Raw genomic sequence first — 17842 nt, 5'->3', positions numbered from 1 at the left:
CAAAAACATTGGTTGGGATATGACCAAAATCAAAAACATCGGTCAAGATCTAAGTAGTATGACTGAGATCCAAAATATCGGCAGGCCGAAAGTTGTTTTTATGCTTCACATTGTTAACAACAGTTGTAGCCCCAGTAAAGGCGATCATATCCATAGTCTTATTATGTCAATCGGTTATCATCTGACCGAGATATAAGCTAAATAAATGCAAGACATCGGCTGGCTGAGATGTGACTGAAATCTGAATTATGGCTCATAACTTTCTCAGATCTACATTAGACCACCAAGGTGTTCGCCTAGATGAGTACTACCCATTTGAAGGCAACTGGGTCCAAAATGATCAGTTGAAATTGATCCTGGAGTGGTCTTTTGGTTTTTGCAACAGGTAGGCAACTGCACAAAGTCACATTTATATATAATTCAAGTTGAAGATTTCATTAAAAATATGTAGGATAGACCGTAAACTACCTAAGGAACCCATACTACCTACTGCCCTGAGGGTAGGGGGTGAGTGGAAGGGATGCAGTGTAAATGTGTGTTGACCTAGCATTAAAGCCCTACTATTGCTCAACTGACCATTTTCGATGTTTTGGGTCCTTGAGCTTTCTCACACTCAATTTCTTATCTATTTCACTTCCTCAGCATTCAATTCTTGTTGGATTGTTCTGTAAATTTATACATATGATACTGAATATATTGTGAATGTACTACAAGTTTCTGATTATTAAATTTTGATGATTTGAAGGTATTGATCTCTTATCAGTAGAAATAGCAAGCATATGCAGTATCTCAAACCAACAACCTATTTTGAACTGATCTTCATCATGAAAGGAGGTATATATACTATTCTCATGATATATGAACAGGGTTGATCAGATGTGCAAGGGTAAGATACTGAAAAACATCAAAAATGCCAAAAATGCGATTTTCTATCATTTTGTTCCTGTAGAAGGATCCTATGTGTGTCCTGGGCTGGCTATATAATATATACACTCCAAATGAGCTTAGGAATGGATTTCAGTCATATCTTGGCCATATCTTGACCGATCTTTTTGATTTCGGTCATATCTCAGCTGTTTCAATCATGCCTCGGCCGATGATGTTTTTGACTTCGGTCATATCTCGGCCGATGTTTTTGATTTCAGTCATATCTTGACTGATGTGTTTGATTTCGGACATATCTTGGCCATTTCAGTCATACCTCGGCCGATGTTTTCAATCCCGGCCATATCTAGACTGATGTTTTTGATTTCAGTCATATCCCGACCGATGTTTTTGATTTTGGCCATATCCCAACTGATGTTTTTGATTTTTGTCATATCTCGGCCATATCTAGACCGATGTTTTGATTTTGGTCATATCCTGACCGATGTTTTTGACTTCAGTCATATCTCAGCCGATGTTTGGATTTTTGTCATACTTGGGTCGTTTCAGTCATGCCTCGGCCGATGTTTTCAATCTCGGCCATATCTAGACCGATGTTTTTGATTTTTGTCATATCCCAGCCATTTCAGTCATGCCTCGGCTGATGTTTCCAATCTCGGCCATATTGTGACCGATGTTTTTGATTTTGGTCATATCTCGGCCCATGTGTGGGATTTCGGTCATATCCTGACCGATGTTTTTGATTTTTTGTCATACTTCAGCCATTCCAGTCATGCCTCAGCTGATGTTTCCAATCTCGGTCATATTGTGACCGATGTTTTTGATTTTTGTCATACTTCGGCCATTTCAGTCATGCCTCAGGTGATGTTTTCAATCTCGGCCATATCTAGACCGATGTTTTTGATTTCAGTCATATCCCAACCGATGTTTTTGATTTTGGCCATATCCCGACTGATGTTTTTGATTTTTGTCATATCTCGGCCATATCTAGACCGATGTTTTGGATTTTGGTCAGTCATATCCCGACCAATGTTTTTGACTTCAGTCATATCTTGGCCATTTCAATCATGTCTTGGCCGATGTTTTGGATTTTGGCCATATCTTGACCGATGTTTTTGACTTCAGTCATATCCCGACCAATGTTTTTGATTTTGGTCATACCTCAGCCGTTTTAGTCATGCCTCGGCCAATGTGTTCAATTTCGGCCATATCTCAACCGATGTTTTTGACTTCAGTCATATCTCGGCCATTTCAATCATGTCTCGGCCGATGTTTTCAATTTCGGCCATATCTTGACTGATGTTTTCGATTTCAGTCATACCTCGGCTGATTTTTTCAATTTCGGCCATATCTTGACCGATGTTTTTGACTTCAGTCATATCTCAACTGATGTTTTTGTGACCGACTGACCCATTGACCGACCGACCCATTGACTTACCAACCCATTGACCGACCGACCCCCATTGACCGACCGACCCCCATTGACCGACCGACCCAATGACCTACTGACCCCCATTAACCTACCCCATTGACCAACCCCATTGACAACGACCCCATTGACCAACCCCCATTGACCAACCGACCCCATTGACCTACCAAATTGACCTACCAACCCCCATTGACCGACCCCCATGTAGTTATGTGATCCGAGCGAACGCCAACGGGAGGAGCTGATAAGAATATAATATCTCAGTCTCGAGTAAGGACTCGATGTAAACTAATCTAGTACCTGATAAGAATATAATCTATGGGTATGTTAGCTCAATTTACGTAGACAGGAAAAGTAAGTACTCACATCTCAGTCTCGAGTAAGGACTGAGATGTTCTAACGAAAACTTGTAGGTTTATAGTAAGTAGCTTAGCGATAAATAAATATACCGTAGCTTAGGAATAGACGGTTCAATATTAGTATTCTCAGCCGACGTCAAAGCATTGTGCTTCACATTCTCGGGTTGCGCTCGTACCGTTTCACTTTACTATCTCTTGCTCTTTCGTTCCTGAATCCAACACTCCCCCTTGAGCGCAATCCAAGCTCATTAGCCTGCGTAACTTCTGAAGTCAGTGGGCACACTAGAGCTTTGGTAAAAGCATCTGCAATATTGTCGTCAGGTGGGGCAATAGGTCAGTGCGAACGTGCTGTTCTTGACGTGAGCGCGGATGAAGTGGTATCAGTAGATCAATATGCTTGGTGCGAGATTGAAACTTGTTGTTAGATGCGAGCGCTATGGCGGCCTGGTTGTCACAGTAGACTGGGGTAGGAATAGGGGGTGGCTCGTACAGCTCTTCGATCAATAGCTGGAGGTATAGGATCTCTCTTGCGACGGTCGTTAGAGCAATGTACTCGGCTTCAGCTGTCAAGAGTGCGATCAGAGGTTGCTTCCGAGCACTCCATGCTACCGGACCACCGTTTAACAACACGATATAGCCTGACATAGAGTGGCGATGGGGCTGAGATGCCCAGTCAGCGTCAACATACGCTTCTAACCCTGCGTCTGTAGCTCCTAGTGTAAGTCCAAGGTCAGAAGTACCTTTGAGGTAGTGTATGACGTGCTTGGCAGCCTCCCAATGGACTCTACTGGGATTCCACATGAATTGCGAGAGAGTCGCGATGGAGAATGCGATATCGGGTCAGGGTGCTGGTGGCTGCATACATCAGCTGATCCTATTGCTGTGTTGATATGGTATGTCGCGCATGTCTTCGAGCTGCGTGTGAGTCGCAGGGGGATTGAGAGTCGGATAGGATAGTCCCAGTATCCATGGGAGTTTGGGCGTTCTTGGCGTCGGTGAGATAGAAGTGTTCGACTATCGTGTCGACGTAGGCGTTTTGCGACAGGGTAATGGTTCAAGCAACACGGTCCCTTGTTACTTTGAGGCCGAGCAACCAATGAAGTTCACCTAGGTCAGTGATTTCAAAATGCTCGCGTATCTGCGCCTTAAAGCGTCTGATGTGTTCCATCTCCCTCAATGTAACGGCCATGTCATCCACGGAGACGGTAATAACCTGTATGCTCTTCCTGCGATCACTTGAAGTAGACCGCCTGGTCTACTTGCGACCGGGAGAACCCCATCTTCCTAAACGCTCCCACTAATTCCTCCGACCACTCGAATCCAGCTTGTTTCAAACTGGGCAGACTCCTCAACAGCCTCAAAACCTTCCCTTCATCTCCCTTCTTCAAGTACCCAGGAGGCACCCTCATATAAATGGTCTCCTTAATCTCTGCATAAAGGTAAGCGCTCTTTATGTCCACTTGATGTATCTCCCAGTCCTGCTGGGCGGCCATGGTGAGAACGGCTCTGATTGTAGACATGTTGGAAGTCGGTGCGAAGGTCTCGAAGTAATCCTGTCCATACTGCTGACGCTGGCCATTTGCAACAAGTCTAGCCCACAGTTTCAACTTCTGGCCGTCTGGCCCGTGCTTAGTCACTAGGACATAGTGGCAGGGAATTATATTAGCACCCAACGGTTTGTCAGCTACTTCCCAGGTTCCAAGTTTCTCGAGTTGACTAATTTCGTAGTCAATCGCCTCTTGCCATTCTACCGCGTCTGGACTGTTTAATGCTTGCGCTAGAGTCGGTTCTGCTTCAGCGGCTGCTAGAGCATACTGCTGCCAGTGAGTGATCGCCTCTTCATCTGCAAGATCTGATTCTGATGGGTCAAATACAGATTCGGCCGCTAGACTTGCTCTTTCACCCTCGTTCAGCGTCGCATAGTAGCCTGGTGGGGGTTGAACTCGGGTAGTTCTCGGAGCAGGCAGCGTTTGGAGTTGGTGAGACGGTTGAATTGGGGTAGCGGGAGGTTGGAGTGGTGGAGTGACCGGAACGCTAGGTGTGCTGGTACTATTCTGAGCGGGTTGGTTAGCGCTAACAGATAATGACTCCCCCTCATTCTGGGCAACTTCGCCCACTACAACCCCAGATGGACCAAACATCACATTCCTCTCGACCAACACCTTTCGCCTCAACGACCAATAGACGCGATAACCCTTGCTCTCAGCATCTATACCCACAAAGAGTGCTTCCTATGCACGCGCCTCAAGCTTCCCTGTGTGCTCCAGGTGCACAAAGACAGGACAACCGAACTCACGGGCCTGCGATAAGTCTGGAACACAGTCATTCACGAGCTCGAAGGGGGTATGACCTGGGATGGCGCTAGACGGTAAGCGATTTTTCAACCATACTGCATAGTTAATCGCCTCCGCCCACAGAAACTTGGGTAAGTCCCGCGCTATCAACATCACGCGGGCAAGCTCGACCAGAGTGCGATTGAGCCTTTCCGCCACTCCATTCTGTTGAGGAGAGTCGTGCATGGTCAGCTCGCGAGCTATGCCGCGATCTTTTAGGTGCGCATTGAATTCTGCACTCAAGTACTCACCACCTCTATCAGACTGAAGCGTCTTGATTCAGCGACCATCGTGCTGCATGGTGAGCTTGGTTTCATACTGACGAAATGTGTCTAGGGCTTTGCTCTTCTGCTTCAAGAAGATCACGGCCGTCTCCCTCGAGTAGTCATCGGTAAAGCTCATGTAATAGCTTGATCCGGCCAGGCTGACCGTCTGCGCTGGTCCCCATAGGTCGCTGTGGATGACTTCACCATAAGTCTCTGCTCGTCTCTTGGATTCCTTCGGAAATAGGCGATGTGTTGACTTTGCCTTTACACAGGCATCACAGAACTCGTCCTTCGAGGAGGAGTCGAGGTCGAGACCGCGGACTAGGCCCTTGTCAATGGCGTGCTTTACAGCCGCCTGTGAGATATGGCCAAGGGTCTTGTGCAGGTCGTGGATGGTGAGTTTGGTTGTAGCGAGATTAGCATAGTGCTTAGAATGTGCGGCGACGCTGTATAGCCCCTCAACTTGGGGAATAGTAGCTATGACAGTGCGGTCAGGTCCAGGGGACATGATCTTACAGACCTTGTCTTCAAAGTGAACCGTGAGACTGCCCACTGTTATACGACGGGTGGATATTAAGGTGAAGGCCATCTTGGGCACATATAGCGTGTTATGCAGAGTAACAGATGTTCGGCCCTTTCCATTTGGTAAGTCCAACTGGACGTCACCTTTCCCGATAGCACTAACAGCCGATCCGTCAGCCGTATGCACATCTTGAGGCTCTATGGGAACGAAGTTGAGAAACTTCGAACGGTCGGGACAGAAATGGGAGGTGGCGCCAGAGTCTATAATTGCGCCGCGTCGTTCAACGGGTATGTTCATCTGCCCAGCTATACCAGCGAGGTCTGACGTTGCAAAGGCATAGTTCGTTTCGGACTCTGGGGTGGATGCTGCTGCATTCGCGCCTTCCTTTGGTGAGCGCGGACCCTTCTTCTGACACTGATTGGGCCCTTGCCCTTCCTTTCCTCCTCCTGGCCTCCAACAGTCGCTCTTGTAGTGGCCCTTTCTATCGCAGTTGAAACAGGTCACGTCAGGGTTGGCTTGGGTCGATCCGCCAGCCTTGCAGCCCTTTCCAGGACCTCCCTTTGCCATTAAAGCAGCGCTGTTGCCCTTCTTTGAACCACGTCGATCCATGAGGAGCCTATGCTCGTACTCTTCGGATACAATGTTAATGAGTTCAGAGGGGTTGAGGGGCGTTTGGGTAACCTTCACGGCTGCGTTTATGGAGGAAAGTAGGGGTCGATAGGATTCTGGGAGAGATCCTAATAGGATCGCGTAGAAGTCTCTGTCCTCGATGGTGGCACCCATGCCTGCCAATGAATCGCGGAGCCAAAGCATCTCACTAAAGTGAGCTTTTACATCACCGTTCTCTTCACACCTCATTTCTTGCAATCGACGGCACAGGTCAATTTGAACGAGTTCAGTTTTACCCTCGTGAATATCACATATTTCAGCCCAGATCTTCGAGGCGTCCTCTAGCTTTTGAACGTGGAGGAGCATGCGATCAGTGATAGTGCTGAATATGTGCTGCTTAATGAGTGAGTCCTTTTGGAAGAACTCATCCATTCTTTTCTCTAACTCCTTGATCTCTGTAGGCGTAGGCGTCGAGCCATCAGGCTTCATAACGCTCTTCGTCGTCGGGTTGACTTTAAACAGGATCGGTTTCGTCGCTCGACCATTGGTATAACACATCAAACCTTGAGCACCTATGGACGTCAACGTTCTTTCCTTGTAGGTTATCCAATTTGAACCGTCTTCGGCTAACTTGGGGATGTTGAAGAGGGCAGAGGTGTTACTGGGGAGTGTGGTATCCATGGTTGAGTCAGGGCTCATAACCTGTAGTTATGCGAGCTGAGCGAACGCGAACGGGAGGAGCTGATAAGAATATAATATCTCAGTCTCGAGTAAGGACTCGATGTAAATTAATCTAGTACCTGATAAGAATATAATCTATGGGTATGTTAGCTCAATTTACGTAGACGGGAAAAGTAAGTACTCACATCTCAGTCTCGAGTAAGGACTGAGATGTTCTAACGAAAACTTATAGGTTTATAGTAAGTAGCTTAGCAATAAATAAATATACCGTAGCTTAGGAATAGACAATTCAATATTAGTATTCTCGGCCAACGTCAAAGCGTCGTGCTTCACATTCTCGGGTTGCACTCGTACCATTTCACTTTACTATCTCTTGCTCTTTTGTTCCTGAATCCAACACCCCATTGACCGACTGACCCCCATTGACTGACCAGTATCCTAGGCCCATCTGATATATCAGATCCCTGACCCACTCGGCCCACCTGTTGGTATCACAAACACACCTTGACCGGCCCACCTGTTTGTATCAGGTACATATTTCATATGCTACCTACCATACACTATCAACCAAAATCAATAGAAATATCTATGCTTATCTATTACACCCTACACCGCATACCATAGGCCCACCTGTTTGTATCAGGTACATATTTCATATACTAACAACCACACTATCTACCAAATTCAATAGAAAATTGTACACTTATTTCCTATACCACATACTATGGGCCCACCTGTATTTAACAGAACAGTACATTGATGGGCCCACATCAGCTGGCCTGTTTGGAACAGGGAATTTTCACCCTCAGCTGGCTGCTAGTATCAAGGGTAAAGTGACTGCAGTATGTGCCTCCTTCTTTATCCATCTCAATCCGCATACACGTTACCGGTAGACCAGAAACTATCGAGACCTTGCCACATTCTTCGAGTGATGACGCCAAACCGGTGTTTGATCACTCCGAGACTGGTGGTGTTGCAGGAGGGAACAGCTATGGATAAAAGCGTGGACTCCCTTTTCGCCATAGAGTCGGTCAAGGTTCAAACTGGAAGGCCCAACCTGCCAGCCATGCTCAGAGATGAAATGGAAATGGCGACGGGCAGAATGTCTGTTAATGGTCAGCCTCCTGTCTCCATATGCTACAAAATACAAGTGCACTTACTCTACTTGTAGTGTGTGGCTCACAGGGGATAGTTCGATCTGTTCATCATGCCCTTCAAATCCCAATGTTTGGCCCTCTCAGTGTAGCCAACTGGCGGCCCAAGTGTTACTCTACACATCGAGTTCTTTGGTAGCGCTTAGTACAACGGACACCTAGGTCACCATTATGAAGAGCCACAAAATATTTTCTTGAAACTGCCCTCAACGATTCGTTATCCCCATGTTCACTTTAAGTATTACTAGATCTGGTATCATGTCACTCGATTTTCAGCCCGTCTCTTGTGTCAGCTAGACTCGTCAGCCACTTCCTGCAAGACGATCAATATTTTGCTATTCATATCTTCCGACGCACTGAAGCTTTATTCCTCAATCTTGTACTCAAATGAGCTCGAGCGTCCCAATCTTATTAGCAGTCTTACTTGACGGTTCACTCGAGGTTTCAATATATTCAATGACAGACTGCAAGTGATGTGCATGGCGGCCTTGGTCAATTTGATTCTTCGAGTTACATAAGCAGCAAGTAAGTACTTTACAGTGGGGAATTCAATGCGTGCAAACAAGAATAAGAACCCTAGTCTTCCTTCGTCCATGGTTTACCTAGGAGACTAAATTATGCATGACCGTCTTGATCAAGTGGGTTGTGACGCTGTGACGTCTAATCCAACCTAGATACCCAGCTGGGCATTGGAAATGTAATGGCCACCTGCAGCGCATCTGTAACCTCCCGCCTGCTTGATCCAGCAAAAGCCTGCAACACACACACCCATTTGCCACAACTTCTGCTGTACTCTAGCCTCCTCGCGCTTTTTCCTGTCTTCCTCTGCTCTCCCTCAGTGCGGCTATGGCCTTCTCTCGAGCGGCTTTAGCCTCTAGTTCTCGGATGTGAGTGGCCTCTCGCTGGTGCATGAGCTCATTGTTGGTGGCGTTATCCTTCGCTACTTTCTGTGCGAGTTTCCGCGCAGCAGCTTCTGCAGCTCGTAGTTTGTTCAGGGCCTTCTGCTGCGCGAGATGACGCTTGCGCAACTCTTCAGCAGCATCCTTTTCGGCTGCTTCCGCAGCTGCCTTATCCGCCTGTAGTTGTGCCCAGGTAGCATCATCTACGCCGGGATCCCATTGCACTTGATCGTTTGTCTGGGCAAGCAAAGTTGAACTCTGTTTTAATGATCTCTTCCCTGTCTCTGTGTTGTTTATGGCACTAACCTGGGATGAAGCCGTAGTGTTTGGCGGGGATTCCTTGTTGAATGGAGGTTGTTGTGTTCGTTTACATTTACGAGTAGCAGGAGGTTTTAGAGGAGCTGGCGGGGATTCCTTGTTGGATGGAGGTTGTTGTGTTCGTTTGCGTTTACGAGTAGCAGGAGGTTTGTAAGTGGGAGGTTTTGGAGGAGCTGGTGGGGATTCCTTGTTGGATGGAGGTTGTTGTGTTCGTTTACGTTTACGAGTAGCAGAGTAAGTGGGAGGTTTTGGAGGAGCTGTAGTGGACACGCTCTGAGAAGTCGAAGGAGGAGGAGGTGCGGAGTTTTTTGACATAGCCATCTGTGGGACGCTGGTGGCCGATGGCACAACCTTGCTTGGCAAGATGAGACGTTCTCGCTGCTCAGAGAGCAGATTTCTCATGATACTCAACGCATCTTCTGGTGCAACAACCAGTAAACCCCCTGGAGCTTTCCCAGCTGAGATGAACACAGGGTGAGCTAACTTTTTAGCAATAGACTTTACGTCACGTGCATTACCCCAGTTGTCGAGGCTCGCCATATCAACGATGATGCTTAGCATCTCCTTGTGCAGTGATGACGATGGATCAGACAGCCCTGGGACGACAACCTTTGACCTGCGCAGCTCCTTGTCAAGCAGGTCGAGGCATCGGGATGACGACATATTAGGCAGAATGAAATCCTCAGAAAATCGACTGGAAAGACCGAGGTTCGCGCCCAAAAGCTGATTCATCTCCTTCTCGTATCCTGCTAGGATGATGACCATCTTACCCATGAACTTCTTGTTGGTCATCAGCCCTATGATTTCATCAATGGCTTCCTGTGCAAAATGTCCTTGGCTGAGGCGATAGGCTTCATCTACAAAGAGGACTTTGCCGATGGCCTTCTCGAAAAGTTTCTTCGTCTTGGGACCTGTTTGGCCAACATACTCGCCAACGAGATCCGACGCAGAACACTCTACCAGTTCGGTCGACGCGAGGAAGCCCATGTCATAATAAACTTGACCGAATTTCCTTGCGATGGTCGTCTTTCTGGTTCCTGAGGAGAAGACATTAACACATGAACAACATTGGACGTGATTTGATTACCAGGGGGTCCCTTGAAAATGAAGCTGGTAGGAATTTGCTTGCGCATATCCAGTCCCAATGCTTTCATCCCTTGAGCCATGTTCTGATAATCTCCCAGCTTCTGGATAACGGCTTCACATCCAACCATATCTTCAAACAACTGAACCAAGTTTGCTGCAGCGTGCTGATTGCAGTCCCACTTAGGATCAAAGTCTTCTGGTTCGAAGATAATATCCAGAGACATATGGGAAGGTGTCGATGTCTGTCGCTTTAGATATCGATCTTTCGCAAAAGTCAGCATATTTTCCACTTCTCCTCCATTTCCAAAGTTCAGACGGTTCTTTCTTCAGCTCAGAACACCCATGGCTACTTGCTTTTGCTTTCTCTGTTGCACCAAGGTCTTGATCCTTTAGCTTGCATTCAAATATTTCCTGTAGCTGGGGCTCGGTGAAGTCTTCAAACATGAAAGTGTCCTCAATTGCAAAGCGCCGAGCAAAGCCAGGATTAACGTCCTGATCCAACACACGTTAGAGTCAGTCATTTACCACGAAGTCGTAGGTGACCTGCCTTGAACATGTCCTCCATCTGTTCTTTGTATCCCAAAAGTAAGACACAATGATCATCCCCCAGCACGTTCTGTATCTCTGCAACCATGGTGTCGATGACGGCGGTCTTGTAGGGGTCCTGGGCACCACCATTCTTACTGTGTAGCATGTATGCCTAGCGAGACAGTGAGAACCACGAGGTGGAGGCAGGGATGTATACCCACCTCATCAATGACCAGGACTTTTCCGACGGTGCTCTCCAAGATGGCCTTAGTGTTCTGTTCAGAGTGCCCGAGATGTTGTCCGACAAAATCTGAAGGATTCTTCACCACGACTAAAGACAACAGTCAGGTAATGATCCTCGAACATTCGTCCGCAGAACACCGAACCTTCACTGTTACTGAGAAGCCCTAGGTCTGCCAGCGCTTGACCATAGAGTTTGGCGATGGTGGTCTTACCAGTACCTGGGGAGCCAAGAAAAACCCGATTAAGGGCCATGTCAAGAGGGTGCTTTTCTGCCAACTCGTGATGATAGTTCGCCCTGATGAGATTGAAGAGGTTGCTGACAGATTGCTTCACGGATTCAAGACCAGTAAGCTTTTGCAACTTCATCCAAGAAGGGCAGTGCGGAAGAACGGTGTCCGGATTGGGACCAATGAGATCCTCCTTAACGAGCAAGAAATCGTCTGGTGATGATCCGTTCTTGCGTTCTTTTCCTACCCTCGCAGCTTGTCGCTGGTGTATCTGCGCAAACATATTTTGCAGTGCACGGGCATTGCCAAAGCCTTCGCGGCCGCGGCCATGGCCTAGGCGTCGGACTGCAATTCAACTATAGAGACCTCGAATGCCATCTTCGACCTTCATCTGGCCTCTATATTGTTTATCCACCAGATCAGCGAGCATGTCAAGGAGGTCTTTGTTGCTGTAGTCCTCAAAGGTGAATCTATGCGGGACACGACTCGGAAGACCTGGATTATGATTGAAGAATTTCTCCATCTGACGGCTGTACCCAGCAAGGATGAAAACCAGGCTTCCAACCCGGTTCTCCATTTCCACTAGCAGATAGTCGAGAACGTCGGTACCGGAACCACTCTGTCCACTAACTAGCTGATAGGCCTCATCGATGAATATGGCACCACCGCCGAGTTTCATAGCATCTTCAATGAGCTTCTTTGCACCACCGACACCATCATGTGCCAGACTCGCTCCTGTTGTCTCCTTGAATGCGTTCCCTGGAAGCACTTGGATCGATTCGAGAAACTGAGCATACAGACTCGCGACTGTTGTCTTCCCTGCAGGAAAGTTACCATGTGCTGAGCGCGAATAGATTATTTCAAAGGAAGGCTCTTACCTGTCCCTGGATTTCCCAAGAGCGCAAGATTCAGACGCTCCTTATTCGCTGGGGTTCCCTGGTGTTTCATCAAGTCTAGCTTCTCCTTGGTTTCTAAGACTTGCGACTTCACTCCTTCCAGTCCAGTCATCGCCATGATGCTATCAATCGCGTCGTTCTGCTCGCCCAAGAGCCTCTTCTGTGACTCCCAGTCATCATGAGCGGCAGAGTTTCGTTGGTCGGGAGGTTGCGAAGGAGCAGATGAAGGATTAGAGGATTTCTGTGTGAAAGAGGATGATGGTTCGGATGTGTTTGCACTGCCGTCCTTTGAGGAACCTGCAGGTTTCTGCACATGAACTTTTGCCTCTTGAATTTCTCGTTCCTTCTGCTTGATCATAGCTTCTCTCTGCTTCGCAGTATTGGCATCTGCAATAGCGTCGGCCTCAACTTTAAGCCTTGCATCCACTTCAGCCATTCGGGTATCATGAGCAGCTTGCTCGAGATCACGTTTCTCCTGGAGTGCTGCATCGCACAGTAATTGCTTTTCAGCCCACGCTGCATCCTTCTCACATGGTGTGCATTTTTTGGGAGGCCCTCAATGACACTTCCACGAAACTTTGTGGACGTCTGCCGCACATTCCCTGAATAATGACTGTTGACAAAGCACTTTGGAGTGATCAACAAGTTGATGACACTTCGAAGGACAAGGGTGCATGCTGCAACTAAGCATAGTACCACTGAAGGCAGCAAGGTCAGCGAGCTACCCAAATGTTGTTGAGAGAACACCCACCAAGGCTCCACACAACCTCCATCAGGACATCACTCATCGAAATTGTTAGCGTCTCGCAGAATGGCTTTCCGCGCAGGATGATGTTCACATTTGACAGGAAACCCTTCATAGATATGTGACGCCTGTTTGAGAAGATCAAATAGACCACTCCAAAGAGGGGATTTGCTCTGGAATGTATCCATATTGCCAATAAGAATGAAACCATTCCGGGCACGAGACAAGAGGACGTTCAAACGTTCAGGGGACTTCATAAAGCTGATAGCAGCATCAGGATTCGATCGTGTCAAGCTAGCAACCACGATATCACTTTCCTCTCCCTGATAATTGTCTGCTCCAGTCAGTCACCGTCAGGTGTTAGTTCTGTTGGAGTTCATACCTATGGTAGCCAGTCTTATCTTTCTTTTGGACGCCTTTGCAGTGTCAGGAGAGAGCAACCTCGCACGGACCAAGTCATAAGAGTCGAGGTCATTCAACACCGGGTCATTGTCTGTCCTGAGAGCTTCCCGAAGCTTGTAGAGCTGCCCAAGATAAGGCGTTAGGATGACGATATTATCTGTTCCATAACCTTGTTGAGCAAGGTACCGGACGATCTTCAGAACCATGCTGACTTCATAGGAGTTTTGTTTTGAAGTTACAGAACTAGGATCGTTGCGATCGCTGACTCTGATATCACCATCCTCGGGGTGAGCATGGTTGAGAAAAATGATGATATCTTGGACACCACGGATATTGTCTCTGCCACGAGTGCCGGCAGCGTCAGTGAGTTCAGGGTATGTGAGTTCGTGAACGAGCGTGGAGATTTCGGGCTGCATGCGGTGTTGCTGGGTGAGAGTAATGTGGGGGAATCCTTTCAGAACAAGGCACTCGAAAAGCGACCTGTTCAAGTCATATCCTTGGCCACTCCGACTTGGAGAGCGTAACTGTTGACTTTTGGTCTCAACTGCCTAAATGTATAACTCAGAACAAAGCATTAAGGGCAGTGGTGGAAACATACTTGTGGTCTCTGATAAGGATAAGCTGATTGGTGTTTTCGCCAAGGGCAGTCAGGATATGGCTCTCCAAAATCTCTCCAGCCTCCTCCACAAGGACAACATCGGGAGCGGCAGTTTGGAGGTCTTCGGTAAATTTTGCAGCACCCGTTGTTGTACATGCAACAATCCTTTTAGCCATGAGCATCGCAACCAATGACTCGCCATACTTCTGGCTGAGTTGTATTTGACAGGTATTGTAATCTCGGCCAACAGCACCAATATCATCTACCATCTCCTCCTGAAGGTCGTGCGTCCATTTCGTCATCAAGGTTTGGCGGACAGGCAAGGGAGTGGCCCAAATGCGATTTGCTTCGTTCGTCCGCAGATGAGCTGCATTCTTGAAGATGACCGCATCACGTCTGCCCCTCTGCCATAGCGCTATGAGATATGTTGGGTCAACCTCCCGACCTCATCGGCCCATGACCGTCATGCCGTCATCTGACTTGGGAACACGAAAAGCTTCAAAATAATCCTCATCCTTGAACTCAATATGCGTTAAGATGTCCTCATAACGAATCTTGTTTGCCACAAACTCCGCAACAGAGTTGTCAAGCCGACGACAGAGAAACTGAAGTTCGTTCTTGAATTCATCGATCATCATCCAATCAGCCTTGGACCGTGGGGGCTGGGAGGTTCTCTGGCAAGGACTGAAGAGGTTGAGATGCGCGAGCTGTGGTGTGGCTCTGCCCCCAAGTCGGACCATGTTATCGTCAGGAATGCCAATTTTGCAAAGATCCTCTAAAAACTGATCTAGAGCATGATTGGTATAACACACAACAAGAATTGTTTGATCGGTGAAGTTGTGCAGAGCTTTGGCTAAGAGGGCGCCTACAAACGATTTTCCGGTTCCTGATCCACCACATAAGTGTTTGTTTAGCATCCACAACGTAAAAGAACACACCTGGAGGACCCTGTATCAAGGATACCCTCTGCATCAGGCCAGAAAGAATAGAAGAGGCTTGCGAGCGATCTAGATTTATGGGGTTGGGAGTCTGAAGCAAGTGTTGCAAGTTTCCAGAATGGTTGGCTTCAATGGCTGCGATGACGGCATCTGTGGTCTGCGGGGGCCTCTGCAGAGTGGTACCATGCTTCCAGAACAGCAGCTCATCAGATACTGGGATGTGCTGCGTCTTCTGTAATGCCTTAAGCACCGGCTCGAAGGCAAAAAGAGCGGTGTCGATCTGTAGGAGCTTCGCACCTTTGGCATTATGGAGCCGGAGGATTGTTCTACTTGTACTCGCCCGCCCGTCTAGTTGAATGACGACAATAGGAGGGCTGCGGACCAAGAGATCTTCCACTCGGTTCACAGTGCCAAAGCCGACCGCTTCCCCATCAGCCACCACACAGACTAGTGACTGGTGACGAAGGATCTTGGAGCCAGTATGATCATCTGTGAGATATTTTTTCCTGTCCTTCAGAGGAATGTGCTTCAGAGACAGCAGGTCCTCAACACACTCCAATGTTATTCCCCACGGCATTTTATGATCGTCAGTGCCATAGTAAACCCCTTTCAATATGACACCGTCTATCAGGTTAGCGCGGCGGCGCTTAACGTTCTTTCCTTCAAACACCTGAAGTTCCTCCTGCATCTCTGCTGTCATGTCTTCGCGAAGAAGATGAAATGTATTGTCGAGATAATCCGCGATACGAGTGCTTTCTCCGGATGCATCCTCTAACTCCGAGCTACGGCGCAGAAATGGTGACTGTTTGGATCGAATTTCATTGGATGTGGGAAGGATAGTGATGTCGCGAAAATTGACAAGATCATTGTTGTGTCGTCCGCCTGGGCCGTTGGCAGCCGAAGGAGGGGCTGATGAGCCATACGTTGAAAGGATATGCTTAATCTTCTCTCCAATTAGCCGGACCTCCAATTTTGTAGAGCTGGTAAGTTTAGAGAGCACATTTGGCCTACCCGCTAGTTCGAGATAAGGTGCCGTATCATGATTTGAGAGGTTCAGCAGCTGAAGGAGGAGGCTAGCAAAGGCAAATTGTCCTTTTTCGAGGAGCTCTCCACGAGCAAAAGCATGACTAAACGCTGACCAGAAGAAATCTGGTTCGACAATCTGGACAAACAAGTGATCTAGTGCATTGTTGCTGATGTTTGTGGCCTGAAGGAGATATACAAGAACATTAGTACCAATCCCGTTCATAAACTCCTGCGACAAGTCCAATCGCATCGCTTCCTGCACAAACAATGGTCCTTTTTGATATCCTACTATCTTACTTACGCACACTGCAACATCTGGTTGGGAACATATTGCATAAGAAACAAGTGGCAGGTTCGTGGTTGTACGGGGACTTCGCCCCTGAGAACGTCATAGAATCGTTTGTTGAGCTGGGTAGCTCGTCGGTCAGACATCGGTGTACTTCAGTGATGGTGGTAGTGAAGAGAAAAACGCAATGTTGAATATTGGGGTTTGAGCGTCAGAATGACGTGTGGGATCGAACAACAAGAAGCAGGATCCGCACAAGCACCAGTTAGTATTATATTATTTGTACATAGCTCACAATTTGCAATATCTTCATGATGACATACCTGACTAGGGCAAAAAAAGGTCATACTATGTAGACCAGACTCGTCTCCGAGTCAACGATAATGATCTCTGGTGAACCCGTCACAGTATAAACTGTGGCAGGTCACACAGGAATTGCCTTCGGAACTTTTACTGCCCTTGATTAGATTGCCAGTAGTGTTTGAGGCTATTTGGAGTCTTGGACACCACATTCCATGTAGTGCTGCCGAAGTCCGGTTCAGTCCGGTTCTCTGGCAAAATTTTCCGAACACCAAACTGAACCCTAGGTTCAGGTTTGGCTGTTGGTCGAACTCTGGACCGAACACCTCTGAACGCATTTGGGAGGTCTGGTTCGCGTTCGAACCAGGTTCGACCTCAATGCATGGGTGAAAAAGTCCAAGGAAGGCTGACATAGTATCGCCTGTAGAAGAGAGCCCCTTCAGTGAATTCACCCGTCTCAGATGGGCAGCCGGGCGTGACAATGTACCAATAGAGACGGGCCACCCGGTGCCGGCCCATGGCAATAATTGTACCATGTTAGACGAGTGGGCCGAGGGGGTGGAGTGTCCAAGGCAAATGGATGGGCCGGGTGTATATAGTATAGATGGTAGTATAGCAATGTACTATATAGGAAATTATGAATAGTAGTAGTGAATCCAGTGTGTGATAGATGAGTGGGCCGGAGGAATGGAGTGCAATATAGACGAGTGGGCCGGGGAACTGGGGTGTGATGGAGACGAGTGGGCCGGTAAATGAGGTGCAATGGAGATGAGTGGGCCGGTTACATAAGGTGCAATGAAGACGAGGGGGCCGGAGAATAGGGTGCAATTGAGACGAGTGGGGCCGGTATAGCAGGTGCAATGGAGACGGGTGGGCCGGTATAGCAGGTGCAATGGAGACGGGTGGGCCGGTATAGCAGGTGCAATGGAGACGGGTGGGCCGGTATAGCAGGTGCAATGAGGACGAGTCGGCCAGTGTTATTGGGTGCAATGAAGATGAGTCGGCCGGTGATATGGGGTGCAATGAAGACGAGCCGGCCGGTGATATGGGGTGCAATGAAGACGAGTGGGCCGGTGATATGGGGTGCAATGAAGACGGGTGGGCTGGCATT

General features: G+C 47.9%; 2 protein-coding genes across 2 annotated transcripts; one reads left to right on the top strand and one right to left on the bottom strand.

Moving 5' to 3' along the window:
* Nucleotides 1-7934: 7934 nt before the first annotated feature.
* On the top strand, nt 7935-8440 carry EDB91DRAFT_140108 (uncharacterized protein). Its single transcript, XM_041326196.1, has 2 exons — nt 7935-8200; nt 8257-8440. The coding sequence occupies exons 1-2, from the start codon at nt 8017-8019 to the stop codon at nt 8376-8378; spliced, it is 306 nt and encodes a 101-aa protein (XP_041179749.1). The 5' UTR covers nt 7935-8016; the 3' UTR covers nt 8379-8440.
* A 593-nt stretch (nt 8441-9033) lies between these two features.
* On the bottom strand, nt 9034-17654 carry EDB91DRAFT_1335288 (P-loop containing nucleoside triphosphate hydrolase protein; the record flags this gene model as incomplete). Its single annotated transcript, XM_041325482.1, has 18 exons — nt 16886-17654; nt 16781-16821; nt 16755-16758; nt 16447-16460; nt 15120-16401; nt 14643-15067; nt 14182-14585; nt 13634-14063; nt 13276-13504; nt 12968-13134; nt 12419-12911; nt 11907-12359; nt 11457-11873; nt 11292-11401; nt 11068-11242; nt 10833-10976; nt 10544-10804; nt 9034-10493 (listed from the first exon to the last, which is right to left on the bottom strand). The coding sequence occupies exons 1-18, from the start codon at nt 17265-17267 to the stop codon at nt 9034-9036; spliced, it is 6891 nt and encodes a 2296-aa protein (XP_041179748.1). The 5' UTR covers nt 17268-17654.
* Nucleotides 17655-17842: the final 188 nt, after the last annotated feature.

This window comes from Suillus paluster (assembly GCF_016628075.1).
Source record: "Suillus paluster strain FC165 chromosome Unknown EDB91scaffold_13, whole genome shotgun sequence".
In the NCBI taxonomy this organism is placed as follows: Eukaryota; Fungi; Basidiomycota; class Agaricomycetes; order Boletales; family Suillaceae; genus Suillus; species Suillus paluster.
This window is presented reverse-complemented; position numbering and strand designations above follow the sequence as displayed.